Below are 16687 nucleotides of genomic sequence, written 5' to 3'. Positions count from 1 at the left end.
CTCTTACCATAATATGTTACGTTAACATACCAGGCACGTTCTCAGTTGGTTATTTATGCGTCATATAACGTACACTTATTCAGCCTGTTATTTATTTTAAATTGCCTTTCAAATGTCTATTCTTGGTGTTGGGTTTTATCAAATAAATTTCCCCCAAAAATGTGACTTATATATGTTTTTTTCCTCCTTTATTATGCATTTTCGGCCGGTAGGGATGATGTTTGATAAGGAATTATCGAGTTCGAGCCTATTATCGAATCCTCTTATCGAACCGATTCCTTATCAATTCTCTTATCGAGTCCAGATAGGTTGTTGTATATGGGAAAAAAACACAATATTTGGTTTAACAAAAGCTCACTTTTATTATATAAGAAAAAAATAAAGTCTAATAAATAAATAAATATTGACTGTTACCCACCTAAAAAAATACAATAAAATAAATAAATATTGACTGTTGTTACCCAAAGTATATTAAGTGGGATTTTTTCAGAAAAACAAATATATACAGTAACACAAAAACAACCTGTCTCTGTGATCACTATAGGTGTATAAATAATAATATAGTGTTAAATAAAATCAGTCCCTTGGGCACAATACTGAAAATAATACAGCTCTCCAAAAAGTGCACTTCTGCTGCTATTTGACATAACTGTTTGTTATGATGCTTTGACATTTTTGCACTTTATTTCTTTATTGAAAGAAAATTCTATGAAGAGAAAAGTTGTTTGCAAATGTGGTTACAATGCTAAAAAATGAAAAGTTAAAGCTAAAAAAAGAAATACACTTTATTGAGTTAACATTATTTCTTTATGGGGGAAAAATGTTATGAGCTAGAGAATATAACAACTACACTACCCAGCATGCAACGGGAGTTACGAGCATGCGCGGTAGCCCCGAAAAGTGTTGCATGTTGCCACGCTGTGAAAGTAAACGTCAAGAACTCAGCCAACACGCCTCGTCTGCATTATTTATAATTAGACAAACAACACATCTACAGTGTGATTTTGTTTTGTTTACAAGGAAAGAAAAACAAAAGTTAAAAAAGGGAGATGTCATATATGTATGTGCTGCGGTTGTTTTAAGAACGTTGCGACAGCTGCCGTAAAGGAGGTGCGTTGCTAGCCTGGTTGCTATGTTTCCGGTTGGTGGTAAAAGTGTTCGTCATGTGTTTTACCCTGCTAAAATCTCTCAGTAAAGTTATTCATTGGATTATACCTTTTGTTTTGAACTTTATTACACCTTGGAGCGCTTTTTCCCGTCCATTTTTTTCCTGCTTTCGCTATCTGAGCCTAATGACTGAGCTACATGACTGATTTCTTGTGATGTCACACGGAGCATTTCTGGTCGGGACGGGATTCGGTCCGAGGGATTCGAATAAAGAACCAACTCTTTTCTTTACTATAGTGGTCTCGATAACGGGTACCAGTTCTCAAAAAGGGATTCGAGTCCGAGGACTCGGTTCTTTTTTTATCGAACAACCGAGAAAACCGGTTTCGAGTATCATCCCTATCGGCCGGTGCGACTTATACTCTGAAAAATACGGCAGCTAAGAGGAGTTGGAAAGTCGCTGGATTTGCAGAGAAAATCGCCAAGTTGGAAACATTGTCCACAACCTATAGGGAGCGCCACAAATACTTTTTCACCAATGAGTTGTCTGCATTAATAGCTCTAATGGTGCCTTCCATTTGTAATGGGAAGCTGGAATTTCTGAGTTCCTAGTCGGAATTTCAACTGGAATGCCCCTAGAGGTTGTATTTTCAGCTCGGAAAGTCGGGGCATTCTCACCACACCCAAGTTGGTTTCAAAAATGGCTGCTCTGGATGTAAACATGGCTGTCCGCTTCTATAATCTCCGTTATTTGCACTTCTGATTAATTTTTGTCACAGTGAATCAGTCATATACAATGTATTGTTGTACATTTATTTTAGGTAATGTGACTGTAGTTTAAACTGCATTTATTTCATGCGGTATATACGCTGTACGTCGCTAGCAATAGCATCTGTGTTTCCTTTTCATCCACCGTGTTGGAGGGTTCCAGAAAGAGTCCATATTTTCACATAAGTTGTTTTATATTCAGACAAGACAAGCGCAAAAATAGCTTTCGTGGATGTGGCCACTTTGGTTTCCGACATCGTAAATGTCTCGGGTGTGACATCATTACCAGCTCCAACTTCCCACTTTCGATGTAAATTGAACACAACACAAACAAGTACGATGTCACAGATTGGAAATTAAAGTCATTTCACAATAATAAGTATTTTTTTAATCTTTATTAAATTATTTAAAAAAATGTATATCTTTATTAAATTAATACATTATGTGTATTTTTATAAGAAATACAAATTTATTTTGTTTTTATTTAATTGTATTTATTTTGTTTCATAATATTCATAATATAAAAAATTGCAGAATAATTTAGAATTATTCAGAATTAATAATCTACAATAATCCTTTTTCTTTTTTTTTTTAACAAAATGTGGTCATTATGGTGGTAACACTCTGGAACAGACTATTTTTAGTTATTTTTATTGCTCTGGGGAAAATTGTCAAATCAAAGTGCTGGGAAGAAATTGTGCTGTCAAAATTCAACTAGCTAGCTGACAAACATGTCGCCGCTGTGATCTGTCAGCGTCAAACCCCCACCTTACCCTCTTGTAAAGTCAGTGATGTATGGCCACCGGTGCTGTTGCTCATCACATCTCTTTTTGGTTAGTAAATACTGCTTAGTTGCACTGTTTCAGCTTGTTAAAAAGCCCTCGGGGGGCAGAAAGCGTCAGTTAATATACAACAACACAGCATTAAGTTTGCTTACTTGAAAGAGCAGCTGAGGCAACACTTTACTCTAATCCACATTGAACACGTGTGTGTTTGTGTTTATCATGTGCTTATATCAGTGTTTTTCAATCACTGTGCCGCGGCACGTGCCGTAAGATATTGTCTGGTGTGCCGTGGGAAATTATGCAACTTCACCTAATCTGTCCAAAAAATATTTTTTGCAAATCAATAATTATAATACTGTGCTGTTGTCTAGTGCAGTGTTTTTCAAAGTTTTTTGGTATGTAAAAGGTATGTATCGCTTAAACCAAAAATGAACAAAAGGCAATCCCCGCTAGGAAAAGGCACTGAAGCATAGGGGATGACTATGCAAAACAAAAGTAAAACTGAACTGACTACAAAGTAAACAAAAACAGAATGCTGGACGACAGCAAAAACTTACAGCGTGTGGAGCGGAGACGGCGTCCACAAAGTACATCCGTACATGACATGACAATCAACAGTGTCCCCACAAAGAAGGATAGCGTACGCACAATTTAAATAGTCTTAATTGTGAAAACAAAGCAGGTGCGGGCAATAGCACTCAAAGGAAGGCGTGAAGCTGCTACAGGAGAACACCAACAAAACAGGAAGGGTCCCCAAAATAACAGCGCAAGACAGAAACTAAAGCACTACACACAGGAAACAACAACAAATTCAAAATAAGGCATGACAACCTGGTGGAGTTTCATTTTTTTAACCTTTTCTGCTGGTGGCGTGCCTCCGTGTTTTTTTTTTATGAAAAAAATGTGCCTTGGCTCAAAAAAGGTTGAAAAACACTGGTTTATATGAACAAATACGTGCAGAAATTTAGAAATAAGCTCTGGATCTACAAACGTACATCCACACAAAGAGCCTGCAGAAAATGTGGTTGCTTTTTTATGATGAATGATTAAAAAGCTGCCTCCTCTTCAGATCTCGGCCAAAATCAATTTGCCTCCAAAGATGCCAGCGTTTAGACACAGACCGGGACGAATGTATCTTTCATGACGGCTCCTCTTCACAAGTTTTTTCAAATCCATTTGGGTTTTATGAGAATTTCTCCCTCGTGCTTGCTTATATAAATATGCTAGTTAAATGCCTAGGGGCTGTTTAATTGAGACTCTTTTATCTAAAACAGTGTGATGTACATAATTCTGCTTCAAGAAATTAATTTGACAACATTGTAGTCTGTAGATGAAACAATGTTTGGTTGTTGCCCAGCAAACGCTTGACCTTGTTTGAAGATTGAATTAGTTCTACATAAGGTTGAAAGGTGGTTAATTTTTCTGTCTTAAAAGCCGGTCAGAGAGTTGAGCATTTTCAGCATGTACGTGATATATTTAACATGTTTCTATGAATAGACAAAATTCCCTGCCTGGTGTCTGGGCATTCTGGAACTTAAACTGGCCGCTTTAAAGCTGCTAAATTGTATAAAGGTGAACTAAATGAAGATAAAACTGAGATAATTGTTTTTGGTGCTAAAAAAGAAAGGTTTAAAGTCATCCAACACCTTCAATCACTGTCCCTGAAAACCTCAAATAAAGCCAGAAACCTTGGGGTTATTTTAGATTCTGATTTACATTTCGACAGTCACATCAAATCAGTAACAAAATCGGCCTACTATCACCTCAAAAATGTAAAAAGACTTAGAGGGCTCATGTCAGCTCAAGACTTTGAAAAACTTGTACATGCCTTTATTACCAGTAGGCTAGACTATTGTAATGGTCTACTTGCAGGTCTTCCCAAAAAAACTGTCAGGCAGCTACAGCTTGTTCAGAACGCTGCTGCTAGAGTTCTAACAAAGACCAAAAAATGTGAGCACATTACACCAATTCTTAAATCCTTACATTGGCTCCCTGTACATCAGAGAATTGATTTCAAAATCCTCCTGCTCACATATAAATCACTACATGGTCTAGGGCCCAAGTATATCACTGATATGCTCCCACTATATAAGCCCTCTAGATCACTAAGATCTTCTGAGACCAATCTGTTAGCGGTTCCAAGAGTAAACTCAAATCAAGGGAGAGCATCATTCAGTCACTATGCAACAAATAGCTGGAATAAACTTCCTGAAGATGTCAGACTCTCCCCAACTCTCACTACTTTTAAAACTAGACTGAAGACTTTTATGTTCACCTTAGCTTTTAGCTAAATCTTTTAATCTTTTAACTTTTAACGTCTGCACTGTTTTTATTTTTATTGTCTGCATTTTAATTTTGCTTTTATTTTCTTTCATTTCACTTTGTTGTCTGTGAAGCACTTTGAGTCTGCCTTGTGTATGAAAAGCGCTATACAAATAAAGTTGCCTTGCCTTGCCTTGCCAAGGTATCTAGTAAACAATGCCGTCATGATGCCAGTGTGTACCAGGCGAGAATAAAAAGTTCCAATTAAACATATAATCAGAAAAACTATCATTTAAAATGTTTGATACAATCATTTGTTGGGGTTAATACAAATAAGTTGTTAGTTAAATAGTTACTAGTTAGCTACAATTGTATTTGTAGAGAACAATTTATATGCAAGGCAATTCAAAGGTCTTTACAGATACATAAAAATACAAGAGGGTGAAAAAAGAATTACAAAAATGAAATAAATCAATTAAAATTAAATAAAAAACTTTCAGTTGTCATATGCAGAGTTAAGTAAATGTTTTTTCAGCCAGAATTTGAACATTACGATACAAAATTACATGTTTTTTTTATTGACCAGCAACTATATACCATTTTAACTAGAAAAGCATTCGTAAGCAGACCTGTATCCGGATCAGCCCCAAAATCTAATCACTTGTTCCTTTTGCCATGTCTGACATTTCCTGAAAGTTAGATGAAAATCCGCCCATAACTTTTTGAGCTATCTATAGCGAAATAAAATAAACCCCTCTGTCAGTCATCCACTGTCTTTGTCTCTGTAGGTGGAGGCGGGGCCACTGGCATCCACTCACACACACACAGAGGTTGAAGCTTGTAACGTTAACATAAACTAATATAGTAGAAATGATCCAGATCCGCCCCAAAATGTAATGACTTGTTCCTTATCCCATTTCTGACATTTTCTGAAAGTTGGATGAAAACCCGTCAGTAACTTTTTGAGCTATCTATAGCGGAATGAAAGAAATGGAGCGAACACTCTTGTCAGTCATCCACTGTCTTTGTCTCTGTGGGGCCGCTAGCATTCGTACACACACACACACACAAACGCACGCTCACACATTTAGAATGTTTAAGATGGTGCAAACTAGCAACTAACAAAGCAGTTACAGTGGGGGCAAATTTTAAGATAATGGTGATCAATAAAGGAAAACAAAGCAGCTAAGAAATATCCTTTTTTATTGCATGATATTGAGAGAAAAAAAAATCAAAAATATAGACACTAGTTAAGTGTATCCATGTTAGTGCTATCTGCAACGTGTTATATATTTCAATGTTATGTAAATGTTATATTTTAAAAAAAAAATTATGAACTTTGTATAAAATGTTTTTCCAAAAATGTGTCGTATTATATTTGGATCGATAGGATAATACATCAAACAGCTGTCGACCATCTATGAAATGTAGTATTCTTTTTTTTATTGCAATCTGACAGTTGTTATTTTAATGATAATTATTTAAAAATATTAGCGTTTTGTTAAATATTTGACCTAAAATGGGTTGTTTTATATTTGAGACAATAGGATAAAACTTTTTTCCACCCTCAACTGATATTGTGAACACGTGTTTGTTCAAAGATTAGTTTAGTCTATTTTGTCTTTGATTATGTCAAAAAACTACACTGGAAAAAGAGCTGTTGTCTTATAATCAGGAACGTCTTATTTTAGGGTCAATAGGGTATTTTGTTATTGATTCCATTGCAGTAAATTTTCTGATTCTGACTAATGTCCAATAGTTGCAAATCAAACTGTTGTTACTCCCTTGAGTTCAATTAGTATTCATGTGTTTTTTCTGTGTGTGTGTTTGTGTTGTGTGTTTACATGTAGGGAAGTCTGTATACGCCAGGATGGCCGAGTCCATCTTACAGTGGTGTATTTCGGGAAAGAGCAGATGAACGAAGTCCGCAGCATTCTGGAAAACACGGCGAGGTGAGTCGGAATCCAACAACTCACCCTGGATTTAAAGCCAAGTGCATTGCAAATTGCATGAGGAGGAAAAAAAAGCGATGATGTCGCCAAACAAAGAATTTGGACTGCTCGTTAATATATCTGGGGGCCGTAATACATTTTTTATATCACTGCATACTAAACAGATACAATGCTAATATGCCTCCTATCAGAGTGGCTGTTAACTGCTCTTATGTGCATGAACTTGCAATTGACTTTTTTGATATACAACTGATTATCAACAACTATGTTTTTGGTCTAAAAATGCTTTAAATAGCAAATAATGATTTGCAAAAGTATGGCACGTAAATTGGACCGCCCACAAAACGGCGCATTCTGAAGAGACAGTCAGAAAGCGACTCGAAGATGGTCTGTAAAACAAAATCTATGCACAATTTTGACCAAAGAAGCCAAATTACATGTTATGTAAACCACAAGAAAGTGTTGTAAATGTAGGGAAAAAAGCATTATAAGACCCCTTTAAAGGCCTACTGAAATGAGATTTTCTTATTTAAACGGGGATAGCAGGTCCATTCTATGTGTCATACTTGATAATTTCGCGATATTGCCATATTTTTGCTGAAAGGATTTAGTAGAGAACATCGACGATAAAGTTCGCAACTTTTGGTCGCTGATAAAAAAGCCTTGCCTGTACCGGAAGTTGCGTGACGTCACAGGTTGTGGAGCTCCTCACATCTGCACATTGTTTACAATCATGGCCACCAGCAGCGAGAGCGATTCGGACCGAGAAAGCGACGATTACCCCATTAATTTGAGCGAGGATGAAAGATTCGTGGATGAGGAAAGTGAGAGTGAAGGATTAGAGGGCAGTGGAAGCGATTCAGATAGGGAAGATGCTATGAGAGGCGGGTGGGACCTGATGTTCAGCTGGGAATGACTAAAACAGTAAATAAACACAAGAATTAGCCACAACACAACCAGGCTAATATTTAATATGCCACAAATTAATCCCGCATAACAAACACCTCCCCCCTCGCGTCCATATAACCCGCCAATACAAATCAAACACCCGCACAACACACTCAATCCCAGAGCCCAAAGTACTGTTCACCTCCGCAAAGTTCATACAACACATATATTTCCCCAAAGTTACGTATGTGACATGCACATAGCGGCACGCACGTACGGGCAAGCGATCAAATGTTTGGAAGCCGCAACTGCGTACTCACGGTAGCGCATATCCAACTCAAAGTCCTCCTGGTAAGAGTCTCTGTTGTCCCAGTTCTCCACAGGCCAATGTGTATCCAACTCAAAGTCCTCCTGGTAAGAGTCTCTGTTGTCCCAGTTCTCCACAAGCCAATGGTAAAGCTTGACTGTCATATTTCGGGAATGTAAACAATGAAACACCGGCTACGACGTAGCCGCTACCTGTTTGTGTTGCTGCAGCCGGCCGCTAATACACCGCTTCCCACCTACAGCTTTCTTCTTTGCTGTCTTCATTGTTCATTAAACAAATTGCAAAAGATTCACCAACACAGATGTCCAGAATACTGTGGAATTTTGCGATGAAAACAGACGACTTAATAGCTGGCCACAATGCTGTCCCAAAATGTCCGCTACAATCCGTGACGTCACGCGCAAACGTCATCATATTGAGACGTTTTCAGCAGGATATTTTGCGGGAAATTTCAAATTGCACTTTACTAATCTAACCCGGCCGTATTGGCATGTGTTGCAATGTTAAGATTTCATCATTGATATATAAACTATCAGACTGCGTGGTCGGTAGTAGTGGGTTTCAGTAGGCCTTTAAATACACTATAATAAACAATTCCTGTAAACACATGATCTGATGGATAATCAAGCATGTGGCGCCCGTGCAGAGTCACTCGCAGATAAATGACATCAGGCGGACGGATGATGTCCACTCACAGACCTTGACACACCTACAGACCAGCCACTGTGAGACAATTCCCTCTTGCTCCACTTACTCAGCGCCACAAAACATCTCTTTGCATCGTCTACACTAGCAACATTCCAGAGACAAGTGCAGGGAGGAATTGTCATTTTGAAGCAGGTTTGTTGGCGTGAAGGTTCAGACAACACACATTGGATTTGAATTGAGTATATTGTGTTGTAATTCTTATGCCTCCAACTCTGCCAGTCATTTTATAATCTCTTAAATCCCTCAGAATATGCATCCGTCAGCGATTTTTTTTTTAGTTGCTGCAGAAGACAATTTGGTAAACATTATTACAGCATACGATTCTTCAAGCTGGCATATGCATTGGTAATCGATAAACATATAAAAGATAAATATAGTCCAGGTATTTTTGTATGGCCGCTTTTGAGTTTGGGTTATTTAAAATCAGTGGCTAATCTTTTTCTGTCACTATAAAGAATGGGTATTCACTATTTAGAGTCTGACTCCGGGGCAATTTGCATCCCAGAGCTGTTTTTTTATTGGCTGGTGGCATAATATTACAAGATGTCACACAATTAATAACTACTGTACTTGCTTTGTCAGCTCAAACACAATGGTGACATTCATGTGAGCAGTATTGGGGTTGGAGTGGGGTGATGAAAAAATGAGCACTGAGCACAACAAAAAAAATAGTTTTCCCCCTTCATTTTTGCGGCCCTCTTCGTGAATGCCACCCTTGGCAATTTCCCATGTTGTCTATATCAAAAAACTGCCTGGGATTTTAACCATGCATATCCTGAAGTGCAGTGGATTGTTTTAGTCTGTCAAATATATATTCTCTTTTTTGAACACTTGTTTTTGGAAGAAAAAAAAAATCTACCAAAACGTATCTATTTTAAAATCATATTATTAATACGAGTAAAACAGGATTGTAATTTCAATACTATAAAAAAGCTGCTACTTTTAAATAAGTACTCTCCTTTTTGAAGACCTGTTTTTGGAAGAAAAAAAAAACAACCAAAATGTATCTATTATAAAATCATATTATTAATATGAGTAAAACATTTTTAGTAATGTCAATACTATAAAAAAGCAGCTACTTTTTTCCCACACTTTGAACTCTGCTGTGGCTAATTTATGGATTTTACGGATTTAGATTTAAACTTTGACTTAGACTTAGACTTCCTTTTATTGTCAAATTTTAACTTTACAGTACAGATAAGAACGACATTTCGTTGCATTAGCTCGTTGTTGTGCAGGATAAAAGAGCAATAAGGATCAGCTATAAATAGATTACTGTACAGATAAATATATTGCACTTTTGCATATGCATCCACATTTATGGATGTATGTTATATTTATATTTATATATATGTATTTATATATATATGTATTTTTGTTTATATATATTTACTAGCTTAACATGCGACTAATAAATTTAGCCTAGTCACATCAGACCAACAAAATTGTAGAATGGGTCACAGTGGACCAATTAAATTGTCAATCAAACATACTCGCACAATCATTCAGTCAGGCATTTAGCGCGTTATCGACTCACCCTCGTCCTGGAGAAGACAAGAGGAAATGCACAAGACGCAGCCCCAAAGCTGAAGACGATCGGCCCGGCCATCAAAAAAGGAAACATATTTCATGTTTACACCTGCTGCTTATAGACTTGTGCAATCAATATATTTATAAAATAAAATTTGTCCAAAATTAGGTGGCTTATATTTAGGTGCGCTCTATAGCCCGGAAATTCCAGTAACTTGTACATTGCGGTATAGCTCGGTTGATAGAGTGGCTGTGCTAGCAACTTGAGGGTTCCAGGTTCGATCCCCCCACTTCCGCCATCCTAGTCACTGCTGTTGTGTCCTTGGGCAAGACACTTTACCCACCTGCTCCCAGCATACTTGCCAACCTTGAGACCTCCGAATTCGGGAGATAGTTGCGGGGGCGGGTTTGGGGGGGCGGGGTTGAGGTGCAGGCAGCATACCCCTTCCCCTTCGAGCTGTCCTGGATGAAATTAAATTATTTTTTCCAATCATTTTGGAACTTGCAAGCGTATTTCTTCTTCTTACTCGTCGTCGCCATGTCTCTTCTTCGTTCTTCTGCTTAGTCTCCTTCTTGTTGTGTGTGCAGTTGTGCACTGAGCTCCAAAAGCCATAGATGTTATTGTAGCGTCCCGGAAGAGTTAGTGCTGCAAGGGGTTCTGGGTATTTGTTCTGTTGTGTTTATGTTGTGTTAGGGTGCGGATGTTCTCCCGAAATGTGTTTGTCATTCTTGCTTGGTGTGGGTTGACAGTGTGGCGCATATTTGTAACAGTGTTAAAGTTGTTTATACGGCCACCGTCAGTGTGACATGTATGGCTGTTGACCAAGTATGCGTTGCATTCACGTGTGTGTGTGTGTGTGTGTGTGTGTGTGTGTGTGTGTGTGTGTGTGTGTGTGTGTGTGTGTGTGTGTGTGTGTGTGTGTGTGTGTGTGTGTGTGTGTGTGTGTGTGCTTGAAATTAACATTATCATTAAACATCATAAAACGTGTCAGCATTTCTTGACGTCTTCGAGTAAAGACCATTGTTAAACCCGTCCAACGCTACATTATTATGTGACTGGGCCGGCACGCTGTTTATATGGGGGAAAAGCGGACGCCTGGACAGCATGCGGCTGTTAAGGGGTGAAGGTTTCAGGTGAGAGAGGACGCTAAAGGCAGTGCCTTTAAGGCAGGCCCCCAATATTGTTGTCCGGGTGGAAATCGGGAGAAATTCGGGAGAATGGTTGCCCCGGGAGATTTTCGGGAGGGGCACTGAAATTCGGGAGTCTCCCGGGAAAATCGGGAGGGTTGGCAAGTATGGCTCCCAGTGCCACCCACACTGGTTTAAATGTAACTTAGATATTGGGTTTCACTGTGTAAAAGGGCTTTGAGTCACTAGAGAAAAGCGCTATATAATTCACTTCACTTCACTGCTATGAAAAAAAGGAGATAATTCAATGACTTTAATTGTTAAAATAAACGTTGAAACACATTTCTAAGTCACTGTGTGTGTGTGTGTGTGTGTGTGTGTGTGTGTGTGTGTGTGTGTGTGTGTGTGTGTGTGTGTGTGTGTGTGTGTGTGTGTGTGTGTGTGTGTGTGTGAGTGTGTGTGTGTGTGTGTGTGTGTGTGTGTGTGACGGAAAGAAAAGCTCTGACTTGCTTACGGTGTACATTGCTATGAATAAAAAGGGCATCAAATTCAATGACTTAATTGATCACCATTATGCTAATTTGCTAATAAAAAAAGCACTTTGCTGCACATTTCCAAGTCACTGTTGGGGTGTGTGTGAGTGACAGAAAGAAAAGCTTCAACTTGCTTGGGTTGTGCGTCTATGAATCTCTAGAACACAAGATGACCCATCTTTTCTTTTTACGGTAGTACAGTAACTACCGTTATGTGTAGCATATTATAAGAACAAAAGCTTCTAACTACTGTCATGTGTAGCATATTGTAAGAACAAAAGCTTCTAATGGACTCCCTCAGTATCAGTTTTCAAGCTAACGATATGTGAAAAGCAATGACTTCGCCCCTTTTTGCTCTGTTGTTCTGTCATGAAAAATAGTCATTGTCAATCAATCAATCAGCTTTATTTGTCCATTCTTACATGTACAAGACACATAAGAACTGAAATTACATTTTCGGCACAATCCCGCTAAGAGCAGACATACGTTACAGGGAGACAAGACGGGACCGCCAACGGATCAGCCTCACTTAGGCGCTCCTTAAAAAGGTGGGAAAAAGGTGACATTGGGGAAGGGGGGAAGTAAAAAAAAATATCAGTCTGAGGCTGGACCCTCAGGAATGGTCCAGACTGAGTCCGAGGAAAAAAACCTCACATAGCATGGCACACATAAACATGGTACATGTAATCACAACAACTCGCAACAGAGTCATCCAACAGGACTTTGGAGGCCGGCAGCTGCTGTTGAGCGCTGCTCAGCCCCCACAACCCCGGAGGAATTAAGCAGTGGTGAAGGCGTTGATTTGGGGAGGGGTGTGTGCGTGCATGTATGCCCAATTAACTTGGGTGAGATGTTGGAATTGTCTTTATGGGCCGAGGCCGGCCCCAAGAGTTCAAGAGTTCAAGAGTCCGACCCAGGTGCTTTTGAAAAAAAGGGAAAGGTCAAAAGCGTCCATCTTTGAGGAGTCCTCAGGGGAGTGTTTTCAAACAGCCTGTTCCTCAAGGCCATTCGAGGGAGTCAAATCGTAGATTAAGATGTTGTTTTTTCTTCGAGCAGTCAAAACAATGACATTCCTGCTCTGTATGCTGGCTCTGACAATTCCAATTTATTCTTTCTATAACTTCATCAAGATGGAATCTACCTTGCGATTCAAATCAGCAATCGCTCCAGTCTGTGATCCCACAGCACGACCCAATCCTTCCATTGCGTTGAACAGCCTGTTGGCCCCTTGAGTGGCTGCCATCGTCTTCCGAATTTGACGATACACCAGAGCAATGCCCAGCCCAATCAGCAAATGCCCTGCGATCACAGCTCCAAATAGGTAGATGTCTTCCACGTCCTCGATGGAAAGGACTGAGAGGCACATGATTCTCCAAGTATTCCAGGAATCTCTCACGTACCCCGCAGCAATGGTTCCATCAGGGCAGCCAGGCTCCCCCGAACCTCTTTTCCTTGTCGAAAAGACTGTGTCAATTGCGTCGAGAGTCCAGTTGATCAAATTCATTTTGATGTTTAGATTTGAGGACAGCTCAAGAAAAGAGGCTTCAAAATAGTTCAGACAAGACAAAAACAAAGAGAGCAAGCAGGGAAGGAGGGAGCGGAGAAAAATGCGACCGCCCTCACCAGAGGCAAGACAGAATGATGTCTGTGTACCAAATCAATACTAAATGAATAAACACAATCTTATTTACTTGATACATGATACCTTTATGATATTATGTACTTCATGCAAGACACCGAATGTTGTAGAGTAGTTATCATCAACCACTACTCTAGGCCAAAAAATAGCTGCCAAACTACTGCTGGCGTGTTGCAAAATCTTAATGGCCAGCTGCTCTCTATCGCCAATTTCCATTTATTTAGGCCATATGAGATATGACAAGATACAGTTATAGAGTGAGCAGAAAGAAGGAAGGAAAACCACCATCCAAATCAGGGCTATTCAACTTTAAACTGTTATTCAAAACCATCTTTTCTTACCAACCGGTCCCTGTTTTTGTGAATTTGGGATTTGCATAAGTCCCGAAATGTTGAAATCAAACCATGGAGTCATTGCTGAGAAATGTATAACACGATCTTGCCTTCCTTCGTACTTCCTTCTAATAAGCAGTTAAAATCAGCCTAATTTGTGAGGTTTTTCCAACGTGTGACATCATCGGATATCTCCATATATGGTAGAGATTTACCCGAAGACCTTTGCGCGAGTTCGCCCTAGTTGTAGTCAACTTTTTATCTATCCTCTTGTCGTGGTCTTGTACATTTCAGATCCAGATTTGTTTTATTTGACCATATATAGTTTCAAAATGATGCATCCCATTTTTACATTTTCTTTACATGTCCAAAAAGGAGTAGGAAGAAGCAATGCTCGTACATGCACCTGCATCCTTCACTTCTGCCATTCCTAATACAAACTTTTATCTGTCAGTAGACTCCTTATGGAAGCGCTAAAAACTACAACGTGGCTGACGGGGAGAAGATGCAGTTGAATTAGAGGCATGTAAATAAGACCGCCCTTAAGGGACGGTCAAAAAGCAGCTTGAAGATAGTCTTTAAAACATAATCTGTGTAACATTTTGACCAAAGAACCACCATTAGGTGTTAGGTAGACCACAAGGAAATGTTTTAAATGTAAAAGTCATAATATAACCCCTTTAAGAGTTCTGCGGAACATATAGGCATTAAACTAAGGACCCTTCACTATTATGTATATAATGTCAATACAATGCATTGCTACACCTTCACATTTCTATTTAATACACTTATAAAGCTTAGGTCATACATTAAAAGACAAGCAGTATGTTTACGAAAGTGTTCTCTGCTGTTTTTAAGGACGTATTGCTAAAATGATAGTCCAAGATCCTCTATATGTCAGGAAATCTTTGCTGTGTTTAAAGACATACTTTGAAGTTTTAAACTAAATTTGCAGGCTGGTCTAAATGTATTCACAAGATGGATTAGGCCCACGGGTTGCTATGTTGAATATCTTTGGTCTAAGTCAGGGGTCGGCAACCCAACATTTTGAAAGAGCCATATTGGACCAAAAACACAAAACACAAATCTGTCTGGAGCCGCAAAAAGTTAAAAGCCAGTGTTATAATGAAGGCAACACATTAAGTTAGTGTCTCAGAGGGTTAGATAACTCCTGGAAATTACTGGCTTAAAACTGCCAATGGTGTAGATGTGTGTGCCCAAGTTAAAGGAAAGGACAGGCTGTCTTCTTTTAATGGATTTATTACAATCTTTGCAAGCTGTGTAACGTTTGCCGTGGTCTGGAACAACATGGTAACGTTTGCTGTGGTCTGGAACAACATGGTAAAAGTTTGCTTTGGTCTGGAACAACATGGCACACAATCAGAAATGCAGCCAATATTACATACAGATAATGTGTCATGAGACATGTAAATATAAATTATATACACCGAGGACATAAATAAAGGAAATTAAATGAACTCAAGTATATCTACAAACGAGGCATAATTATGCAATATGTAAACACAGTTAGCCTAAATAGCATGTTAGCATGGATTATTAGCACTCCACGCAATAACAATAACATCAGCAAAGCTCACTTTTGTGCATTGAAACGTTTGAGGACAAAATGAGACAAAGAAGGAGTGGCTTAAAACACGTCTTTTTGTGGCAGCATCGGAGAAAGTTGTACACGTAAACCAACTACGGTGAGTTCAAGGACCGCCAAAATTAGTAGGACAAAAGGGCGATGGCCAAAAACTGTCATCAGTGAAGCATAAACACAAACATATTGAACAGTGGGCTTTCGAACAATTAGGAAGTTTTGTGTTATGTTTGTCATCCTACAGAAACATTATTAAACAACAAATATATTTTTCCTCTATCTATTTCCATTTTTGAAAAAGCTCCAGATTGCCACTAGGGCGGTGCTAAAGAGCCGCATGCGGCTCGAGAGCTGCGGGTTGCTGACCCCCGGTCTAAGTGGGTGATGCCCCTCTATTGTTTTTCCATATAAAACACCTCTGGGGACGAGAATGTAGCAAACCTTCAACTGGATGGATGTTCCCAAAAATGGGATGAGCCCTCCAAGGAAAATAGGATGCAAATGGAAGAAACAGGTGCTGAGGGAGAGAAAAAAGGCGGGATCATCTTCACACAACCTTTTTATTTGTTGCCTGTCATTCTGTTCAAGCTGGATTTGGTTCAAAAACAGGTCAGGGAACACAATGAGCTGGTAAAGTGAATAACAAGTGAGCCTGAACATAGGTTTAACTGGCAGCTTATGTATGTCAATTGTGGAAAATAAAGAGAATGCCAATTGGAATCTTCCCTTGTGGGACAATTAAAAGATGCTTCTGCTTTTTCTTAAGAGCAGATGACAAGCTTACCCGCCGCAAGCGTGCGTTTCTGGTATCTCAAATATGCATCCAGACTCACAAGTGTTCTGTCCAGCTGCAAGTGTGCACAAGCAAGAGTGACACATTCTCACAAAAACATAAACAAAGCATAGAGAAAAGTGATCTTCCTCTCCCCGGGCAGCACCAACATGACAGTGTTTCCTACCTTTTAGTCTCCACTGGGTGTCAGACATCATCCTGCTTACAGGAAACAAAGACTCTGGCGTGGGGTGCATCGGTTAAAAGTCCTTAGGAAAACAAGGATATTGTACATTTTAAGAGGATTTTCTAAAGTACAAAAACTTAGATCACAGCAAGATGAAATATCTAA

General features: G+C 39.1%; 1 protein-coding gene across 3 annotated transcripts in view; it reads left to right on the top strand.

Moving 5' to 3' along the window:
* The window catches only part of csgalnact1a (chondroitin sulfate N-acetylgalactosaminyltransferase 1a), a 93383-nt gene that overhangs the window by 54726 nt on the left and 21970 nt on the right, over positions 1-16687 (top strand). For all 3 annotated transcript variants that reach the window (XM_062031238.1, XM_062031237.1, XM_062031236.1), the window contains one exon: positions 6773-6874. In XM_062031238.1, coding sequence (XP_061887222.1) covers positions 6773-6874 — 102 coding nt within the window. The remainder of the gene's footprint in view (positions 1-6772; positions 6875-16687) is intronic.

This window comes from Entelurus aequoreus, linkage group LG21 (assembly GCF_033978785.1).
Source record: "Entelurus aequoreus isolate RoL-2023_Sb linkage group LG21, RoL_Eaeq_v1.1, whole genome shotgun sequence".
NCBI classification, from domain to species: domain Eukaryota; kingdom Metazoa; phylum Chordata; class Actinopteri; order Syngnathiformes; family Syngnathidae; genus Entelurus; species Entelurus aequoreus.
The sequence above is the reverse complement of the archived record's forward strand: the minus strand, read 5'-3'. Positions and strand labels throughout refer to the sequence as shown.